At 46.3% G+C, this 10,301-nt stretch overlaps 1 protein-coding gene across 1 annotated transcript in view; it reads right to left on the bottom strand.

Moving 5' to 3' along the window:
* Positions 1-319: 319 nt before the first annotated feature.
* The window catches only part of PAPD7 (PAP associated domain containing 7), a 42,008-nt gene continuing 32,026 nt past the window's right edge, over positions 320-10,301 (bottom strand). Inside the window, exons 8-13 of the mRNA XM_011940962.1 lie at positions 8,778-8,904; positions 7,641-7,741; positions 6,795-6,967; positions 6,153-6,311; positions 4,320-4,484; positions 320-2,614 (exon numbers count right to left, since the gene is read on the bottom strand). Of these exons, the coding sequence (XP_011796352.1) occupies positions 2,420-2,614; positions 4,320-4,484; positions 6,153-6,311; positions 6,795-6,967; positions 7,641-7,741; positions 8,778-8,904 (920 nt within the window). The 3' untranslated portion in view covers positions 320-2,419. The remainder of the gene's footprint in view (positions 2,615-4,319; positions 4,485-6,152; positions 6,312-6,794; positions 6,968-7,640; positions 7,742-8,777; positions 8,905-10,301) is intronic.

The following is a 10,301-nucleotide window of genomic DNA, read 5'->3' as shown; positions in this document are numbered from 1 at the left end:
CACAGTCTCGACTGACTGCAACCTCTGCCTCCGGGGTTCAAGCAATTCTCATGCCTCACTCTCCCGAGTAGCTGGGATTGCAGATGTGAGCCACTACGCCCGGCTAATTTTTTTATTTTTACCTCCTCCTACTTTAATGGACCAGTGACAACATAATCTCCCTGCCGCAACTTGCTTTATAGGACTGGGATCATCTGCCTTCTTTTGAATCTTATTTAGAATAACTGGTTAAAGTATTGCCCTAATTTAGAAATTCAAAACTGAAAATGTGGAAGCCACTCTTACCCTGTAAAGCATACACTTGAACACAAACACAAAACTGGTTTCCAAAGTTTATTAAAAATCAAAGAATAGAAAAACTTTACATAAAAATATGTCAATTTTAGCTTCCATATTGTTGTCCACACACAAAAAAATCGAAACATGGTATCTTTTGTCAAACCTGTAGCACGCGACCACAGTGGTAGCCAGGCCAATTCATCTGCTTCACCATGACGGAAATGGAACATGGTACCTGTGTCTATGAATCGAGCTTTAAAATGCACACCCCACGGGACACTCACTGCCGGCCCCGTAGTGGTTTCCTTAATGTGGGTTTACAGTCAATATTGCTAATGCGTAGAGATTAGTACAGGCCTACAGATCAGTTTTTATAAATATTCTTTATCAATAGGTTCACGATTTAAATATTTTAAATATTTTTGATAACTTTCAGTCATCGAGAACTGCAGACACAGTGTGCTACTCTATTCTGGAATGCCTCCTAGAGAACCTGCAGTCGCAGCTGACAGCTCCCAATGACAGAGTGAGCCAGTCCTGCTTCAAAAGAGCAGACCGCAGACATTTTAAAGCTTGTCCTTGATGGGCGTCCATCACATACAGAGGATCAATCTAGAACTCCCCACTGCTGCACATCCATCAGATGTCATGGTAATAAGTATCTTGTCTTGACATTCTCCACTAGTGGACTTCAAAGACCAACCTACCTGTAGTGTTTAGCAAGACCAGACCCCTGTTTTAACAACAGGAAGTCAGATGGCCTACAAGATGCAACCAACTCCCAGGACAACTGTGGTGCTCCAAAAACTCAGGGTTAGGCAGGATGGATATATTCTTGTTCAAAAAAAGGTAACAAAGACAGTGGTTGTTGTGGCAGAATACACTTGCATAGTATACCTGTATGCTTCCAACGTCGGGCGCCAGCAGTCCCGGCCCCAACGCTGGGCTGTGCTCTCCTGCGACATGATCCATTAAAACACTCCCCACGGCGCACTGGGCAGCTGAAGCACTTCTCCTAGATTTGCTCTTAACAGAACGAATACATACGCTACAGATTCCTCAATGGAATCAACAGAATTCCTTTCTCCACATTCCTAAAACTGGGTACCATGGTCCGCAATAATAGTCACCAGACCCATCATCACAGGCTATGTCACTAAAACTGACTGAAGCGTTTTCCAGTTCACATTTTCCTAAAGATTTTATAATGTGACAACCCTTCTCTCCTTAGAAAGTTATACTTCTGGCACTTGAAATGCTGGATTTGTTGTCCAGTTTAAAAGAACTGAAAACCAAAACATTAAAACTCTGTGGTCAGAGCAAGACAACGGCCTGGGGCCCGACAGCAGGGGCCACGGGCAGTTCGTCAGGTGGCTCTGGAGCCGAGCCCTTTGGAAAACCGTCAGGGCGACCTGTCTCCTTCACTCACTCCGACCAAAAGAAAAGACATCAAAATAAAACCCCAAACCCCTCATCACGGTGTTTGTAACGATGCTCGTCAGACAACCAGCCGACACGATGACCCAACTTAGAAAATGCAGCTCGGGAAAGGACCTAAGCTTGTTTAAAAAAAATTCCCTCCTCCCTTAAATATAACTTATGTGAAAATAGGAAATTAAATAAAAAATATCTGAGTTATTGCACAAATCATAAGTTTTCAATATTTACATAGAAAAACAGTTCTGAAATTTCAAACAAAATGTGAGGGCAGTAAAACAATGACCTCCCAAGCCTATCCATGGAGGAAAGACACACGAACGGGGTTTGATCTCCTCTGCTGCTCTGACAAACAGGAAATGAAAATAGCAAACCGCGAAGGAACAGACACGGCTACCGCAAACCGCAAGCGCATGTTCACGTCCCTGCAGTTCCTGAGCCTGACCTGCCTCAGCACTGAAGGAAGAATCCTGGGAAGGCAGAAAACAACGTCCACATTTAATAAGGCTTCACAGATGAGCACAACGAGCTGTTCTTGAAGATGGACGCGACCATCACACAAAGAAACATGCAGAGTGATCAGCAGCGGGCGTGCCGTGAGCCCGGCTGACGTGCGGGGTGCTGGTCTCGGTTCCCCTGCCGCTGGCCGAGGCCGCAGGACAGTCTGCGGAGGGGTGGGGGAGGCCGACGCAGCCAGGAGCCATTATCTGCTGAGGCTCACGGGCAGACTGTCCCGCGTGTGTGTGTGTTTTTTCCTCCTCCATCCGGTGCGGTTATACTGGTGGTGTCCCCTGTTGCCCACAGGGGGCCGCACACCTCCGCTACCCACAGAGCTGTAGCCGCCGCCTTGGGTGTGGCCATGAGAGCCCTTCATGGACAGTTTCATGCCGTTGTGCTGCTGGAGAAAGAGAGAGACAGCAGTGTTGGAGCCAGACAACAGGCACAATGCCCACGTCCTCCGGCAGTGACCACACTAAGCACCGACGTGATGTTACGTGGGGAGGAGGGATGGACACCTGCCCTCTGGGACTTCCCAACTCTTCCATTTGAGAGAAAAGTATTCTTCCCATTCCGTGACTGACTGAAGGCAAGAACCATGTACCAGGATCAAACCACACAAATTCAGCAGACCCTCACTTCTAACTTGTTCTACTTATCCATAGAAATAAGAAGGTCCCTGGCCGGGTGCCAGTGGCTTGCGCCTGTAATTCCAGCACTTTGGGAGGCCAAAGTAGGCCGGTCACTTGAGGTCAGGAGCTCGAGACCAGCCTGACCAACATGGTGAAACCCTGTCTCTACTAAAAATACAAAAATTGGCTGGGTGTGGCGGCACACACCTATAATTCCAGCTACTCGAGAGGCTGAGGCGCAAGAATTGCTTGAACCCGGGAGGCGGAGGTTGCAGTGAGCTGAGATCACACCACTGCACTCCAGCCTGGGGGATGGACTGAGATTCTGTCTCCAAAAAAAAAAGAAATAAGAAGGTCCCTGTCATGTTCTTCCCCCAACTGTGACCTTCTAGAAACAAGCGAGTCACACGTGCCAGGGCCTGGTGCTCTCGCCCTCAGCAGCCTGTCGATCCCGGCATGCAGCAGCCTGTGCTTGGGCTGCACCCAAAGCACATTTCCCGCACTGCAAAGTCCCGGCCAAGCAGACTGAGAGGAAACACACGCCGGCTTCAGGAAAGTCTCAGAGCAAGACAAACAGCAGGAGGAGGCTGGGAAAGCAAAGCCAAAATGCAATGAAGGAGCTGTTGTGCGAAGTTGTTCTTTCACCCTGAATATGTCTATCGGGAATGCATAAATCCAAGAGGAAATGTTCTATGACTTAACTCCTAAAAACAATCATTATACAACACAGGGCCAAAGACGCAAGCCTCAAGAATAAACCTTATTGGCAAAATAGGATTAGACAAGCAAAGGAGGAATGGAGTAGAGTAAGAGGTGTGGACACCGATGAAAGCACCGAGCATCCGCACAGCCCAAGGGAACATCACGCACGATAGAGGCTGACCTGGAAGATCCTCGTCATGGCTCTCCCAATCATTCAGGTACTTGGAGAATATAGGAACTTAACGTGACCTGTTTTTTCCGTGCACACAGCTGGACTTGTGAGGAGCCACAGGGGCAGGAATGCCAGGGCCCTGCTGAGGCCCAGCACACAGCTCTGCCCACCCTGACGCTTGCTCCCACCCCAGGTGAGGATCAGGCAACGTGGGAATGATAGCAGCACACATATCTGCTCTTGGTTTTATCATTTACTTCTTGGAAACCAAGGTATGTAGCATACAAATGAATTATATAAATGGGAAAAGAAAAGTCTCCATTTTGAGCCTTGTTTCAACTTTTAGTTTTATGCTAATCAGTTCAACAGAGGAATTAAGAGATGTTTGTGGCAACCAATAAAACTATATATTACATCTTAAAATAGTTTAACTCTTTAAATTTTTGTTTGGAAAGACAAGCAACCATGAGGCTGAATGACAAGAAAGCAAATTCCGTTTTCAAATGATCTCTCTGGAATTCTCTTTGGAGGAGAAAACATTCAGTGCCACCTCTCACACGGCAGCTTGAACAGGTGAACGCACCAGGAAAGAGCTATACCTTATGATACAGATGAGGGCTCGAGAGCGGGTTGGGGGACGCTGAGGGAATGGCCTGGGAAGACATGTGGTGCACGGCTTTCAAAGATGCAGTTCCTTCTACACCAGCTTGTCTGCAAGGAACAGGAGCAACCCCTAGGGTCGGTGGAGGTATAGTAAACCTGGTCTAGGAAGAAAACGACAGAGATGGCCATGGGTACCAAATCAGTCACAGGAAAACCATCCAGCTTCTAAAGCTCAGCATCGCCAAAGGGCAGCTCATAAATGGCACAGTTGCATGTGGGCTCCATAAAGCAGTTTGTTTTACTATAACCTAACAACATTGTGCTTTGAATCAGAAATACCTCATATTCTGAAACAGCAACTGGAATATAAAGTATGGCCAATGATCCAAGTCATAAAGTTTAAAACTCATTGAAGATCAAACGATTCAAAACATTAGCATCATCAGAATAACAACTGTCACCCCCGTGGTGAATCTGCAACTCACACACTGAACTTGGGGTCACAGACCGACGCTGGCCCGACTGGTGGCCTGAGGGGCCGTGGGACGGCCGGCAGTTCCATCCTCGCCTGCTGTCCAGGTCCCGGGCTGCTTCTATGTCAGCATCGCCCATTACTGTCAGCAGCAGAAGCACACTAACAAGATCCCTTTTCTCAGACTTGCAACACTGACCTCGTTGCATCTCGGCATCCCATGCATTTACCCCAACCACCTCTGGAGATCGACTGTGGCCAAGAGTCTTCTTAGATAAGAACCTAGAAACCCTCAGCGTCCCTAGACCTCACACTCGAACCACACAAGCAGCTGCAGAGCGTGGCTCTGGAGCTCAGCAGCCGCACTGGGCTCTCAAGGGCCCCAAGGCTTGTGGGTGGTTAAAACAAACACCTTTGTGACCCACGGCCCAGGACGTCAGGGCCCAGTCTGATGACCATAACAAGGCAACCAAGTTTATCTGTGGTATAGTTCATTTTAAGAGCGTAAATAATTGCCTCAGAATTTTACATTCATGCAGTCATTAGACACGTTATGGTGTCTGGCTGGGCCATGGCTCTGCTCATCAACTCTGTGGGTCATTACAGAGCCAGCATTCCAGAAGCTCTGCCAGAATCAGGGTGGATCCTGTGAGCATGTCTTCCCCAGAGCAGAGTGCAAAACTCCAAGAAATGAGTCAAAATACTTTTGCATGTACCTACATAGTTTTATGCTCAAATTACACGTCACATTTCAGAAAATGGTTTTAAGTCAGTTAACATGTTGGGTTTTATACCCACACATATTCCAGTGACATATAATATAATTCTCCTTTAGAGTTCTAATTTTATCTAAATTTTAGAAGCAGACAGTATATTCTAACAGAAAAAGCCTTAGAAAGTATGCCTAATGTAAAACATGAAAAAAGTCCAATAAGTTCACATTAAAACTTTTAAATAAAAAGTCTCAACACTGAGATTCTGAGAGGAAGCAGGGACACGTGTCTGGTGTTGCCTGGTGCCCGGGTAAGTGGGTCGCGACTGAGTCGCTCTCTCAAGATGACCCGCGACAGCAGTCTCATGCTGGGGCAGTGAGGAAACTTACAGGAAGGCAGTCGACCTGGCCCCCGTGAAAAGCCACAGCAGCACTCAAGAACCACAGTCTCCTTGCTGCTGAAACTATACATGGTGGACCTCAACACCACAAAAAAGACAGGATTTCCTAGAACAAGACAGCAATGGCCAAAGACTCAAAAAGTTACTCTTCGAATTCAAAGGACCATGAATCTCTAGTGAATATCACAGCTTGGATGCCCTTCCCAGGGGCCACCACCGGGAAGGGCACCAGAGGGCCACGTACCTGATTGTTGGTTGTCATGATCAGTGTTCTGGAAGTGGTGGGCTGAGGTTTGCCACTGGGCATTGGCAAGGCGGTGGGTAAGCCGGCCATGAGAGGAGCTGGCGCTTGCAGACTGAACTGGTAAACACTAGGCGTTGTACAGGGCGGTGTGTCTGAATCCTTGAACCCGGTACAAAAAATAACAAGGACAGCTGTACACAAAGGTGCACTACTACTTCCTTAAAGCTATGAAAAGAAACGCCTGCCTCCAGGCTGGCTATGAAAGGTTATTCGAATTAAATCTAACTTCTGAACGGGCAGCCCAAATCTACCCAGGCTTCCTTCAAGTAATTTCATCAAAACTGAAAAAGAATGTTAAAGGAAATACAGAAGAGATACTTGGATTTTTTTTTTTTTTTTTAAATCTGTGAAGAGGATTACTGCCCTCGACAGCTGCATGAGCCAGACGGGTTCAGAAGGTTCACAGTGGGGGAAAGGAAGCCGGGTGCCGACATCACGGGGCTGCCCCCCACCCACTCCACACACATAAAAGGAAACAAAACCTGAGCAAAACTAAGGGGGAGATTTTAAGCTCACAGCTATGGACATTTACCAGAGACACAAACTGTCCAACAGACACACGGAGGAGGGGAGGGCACTCACAACGTCACTCCCAGAAAGTGAAGACACAGAAGAGGCTGAGGAGCCTGAAGACAGGAGCTGGGGGCTGGACAGCGACAAAGTCAAGCGCTGGCCGTAGGGAGACTCGGGCTCTCGGTTCTGCGTCTGCTCCCCATTGCACGTGGCTATTCGCTCTTTGATCTTGATCCTGTTGTCTGTGGAGGGAAAAAGCCTTGGTTAATAACTCCTGAGAACTGTGGCGTGGAGCCGCCCCGGCAGCATCAGTCATGGGTTCTGCTGAGCCGGGAACACTGCTAATGATACTGACAAACCCAACACTAGGTTTTGCTTAATTTTAAAAATTATAGTCAATTAGTTATTGGAAAACATTAAACATGCTTGTAACAACTTGGGTATGTAAATCATCTTCAAATATGAACTTTCTAAAATCTAAATATAGATCAAGTATTTTTTATGAAAATTTGGCACCCATATAAGGATGTACTGTAAGTACAAATAAATACACACTGGATTTCAAAGACTTAGTACAAAAAACGGCTATAAAATATCTCAATCATTTTTATGTTGATTACATGCTGAAATGTTAATATTTTGACTTGAGTTGAATAAAATCTACCAAAATTATTTCACCTGTTTCTTTTCACATTTGACACGGCCCTAGAAACTCTGAAATTCTATGTGTGGCATGCATTAGATTGTTTCTACTGGACAGTGCTGCTCTAGATCTTACTGTGTTTTTAATTAATGCTCATCAGAAAAACTAGCTATTTTCTTAATTTGACTAATTTACCACAAAGGAATAAAGACACTTCTGCATGAACACGCCAGCCAGCAGTAACGATGAACACAAATGAATTAATCTCTCACCCATCCCCGGCGACGGGTGGGCTTTGCTGCCCCACTTCTCTTTGATCCACCTCCGGTAGTCAATTACCTCCTGAGTTACTTTGATGATTCTTCCTAAAGTACTGCAAAGGGACATTGTTGGAGATCAACAGAGTACAACAGGTATCAGGGAGTTAGAACCCCTCTCGAGCAGCTACCTTATACCCCTAACAGATCATCTCGCTAGGTGAAGGACAGTAGGAAGGGAGCTAAAATACATTTACAATTATATATGACTTCTAATGATTCAGCTCCAGCATACCCTGGACCGCAGTATATCTACCTACAGAAGACCACTGTGAAATGCAGCTCCAAGTGGGGAGCGTGGCCTTCCCACCCTCAATGGTCATACAGTGCTGACATTTCACTTCCCACTGCACAGGCGAGAATGGAGATGGTACTGAGATGAGTGCCCTACACGTGGCCCAGAGCTCCGCCTGAAACCACCAAGCAGACAGCGGCTCAGGAACACACAGAGCTCCAGCACCACCAGCGCCTGCAGCAGCTACTGAGCCAGGCCTCGAAACCTGTTTATTCCATCATCCACTATGGAACAGATCTATCAAACTGTTTCAAATTCCACTCTTGACGACCACGTTACTCTTCCTTCCCATTCCTATCTCATCCCCCACCCCCTCCAATCCCACCACTACCACCACCACAGCATCATCTGGGTCAGAAGTAAATACCTCTGACTACATTTTGGGACTGTAAAAATGGCCCAAAACGTAGAACAAGGGACGAGCGTACGTAAGAGAAGATGGTAGGGACTGGGTGATCAGATACATTCACTTAGAAAATGAATGTTTATGCTTTCAAGGCTGGAGAAAAAGCATCATGTTCCAAAGTTTTGAAAGCTAGAAATCACCTCCCCAAAACAAAAGACCCTGAAGAAAATGTCAAATCTCCAAGAAAGAAATTTTCAACTCTCAACCATGGATGAATCCCACACAGCCATCCCACATTCCGAGAAGGCCTTCCTTCACCAACATATCCAAATTCTACCAAAATACGACAGAACATCCCTTCATAAATTTCATGGAGGTAAATGACACAGGAAAGGGGTAACTACCATCCCACAGGCATGCTGAGCCCAGACACAGACATGCAACCCATTACCTTTCAGCGTCTCTGTTTGGATAGGACCTGGCCAGCGGCGACACGGCATGGCTGAGCACTATGTAGGCATAGTCGAAGACCTGCTTCACCTGCATGGCGCCATAGGAGCTCCGGCCAACATCATTCCCTGCAGCAAAAAGGCTATGTCAGACTCTCCCCACACGCACACCATCGTCTACATTTCAGATCTTGTCACATGAGTGACTCTGAAGCAGGCCCTCACCAGCAAAGCCTAGACAGGCGAACACAATGGGCACGCATGGCAGTCGGCACTAGCAAAGGCCCTGTCAATCACCATGCACAGGGCACGGTCTGTGAGTGCCGAGGGGCCTGGTCTGCATCATCAGTGCCCACGTGCTCACGGCCCACCTCATGAAGGCAGCTGCCATTCACAGACGGAGCGACAGCTCACAAAAAGCCCACTCTCCAGGTGGCAGACACACAAGGAAGCCAAAGGCTACCATTGTGCAGACCAGCAGCACTGACTCAGTGTGATCGCCAATCTGACAATCAGGAGGCCTCACAGGGCAGGCAGAAGGGCAGCTAGCCCCAAGTGCACCCCAACTCAGTCAACACTAACGGAACCTGCAGGAAGTGAATCCTTTAGAATGGAATGTGAATTCTCATGTGTGGAAAACTGGGACAGCAAATCAAAGGAATCTGTCACAGAAGTCACCAAGGAAGTCAGTCAAGAGGAGCTTACTTTTCATCAGAAAAGCACTGTTTCGAATTTTAATCTACATACAACTCATTCTTCACAATCAGGTTAAGTGTAGATTTTTTTTTAAAGGACATATATTCTAAGTACTGGAATTTTATCTTTTCTAGGTTTATATTACATCTCAATGATTATGTGGGTCTTTGTTTTTTTGAGTACATTTCAGTAGACACTTGAAGACAATGGCAATGTCTCCAGTCTGACTGATCCAACAGACAAAAAGATGGATGATACACTGCCACACTCTGCTACCAAAAAAACCACTCAAGAGCCTGCATAAATCACACCATCTACAAGCAACAACAAAACACATCAGCCGATGTGTTTTCCCTGAGATGATCTTTAGGAAATAAAGTCAAAACCCAAGTGACTAACAGGTTTGCGTTGTGGGATGTGCTCAACAAGATAACAATAATAAACATTAATATCCATATAGGAAAAAAAGTGGAGAAATACATGTCCAAATAAAAGGGGATTATGGCATCTATTGTTTTTCTATATTACATACTTCTGGGAAACAAATGATTTAGGGTGAATATGTAATATTTCTGTAATCAGAAAAAAAAATTTTCCTTAATTCTGCTTTATTATAGAATGTAAACAGTTGGAAAGACAAAAGTTAATTAGAAGCACTAAATAAGGATTTCTCAAAGTGTCATTATTAACTGGTTAGTATAAGACAAACCTGCGGCCGGGCATGGTGGCTCACGCCTGTAATCCCAGCACTCTGGGAGGCCGAGGCAGGTGGATCACAAGGTCAGGAGATCGAGACCATCCTGGCTAACACTGTGAAACCCCACCTCTAC

The sequence above is a fragment of the Colobus angolensis genome, unplaced genomic scaffold, assembly GCF_000951035.1.
Source record: "Colobus angolensis palliatus isolate OR3802 unplaced genomic scaffold, Cang.pa_1.0 Scaffold196, whole genome shotgun sequence".
NCBI lineage: Eukaryota > Metazoa > Chordata > Mammalia > Primates > Cercopithecidae > Colobus > Colobus angolensis.
This window is presented reverse-complemented; position numbering and strand designations above follow the sequence as displayed.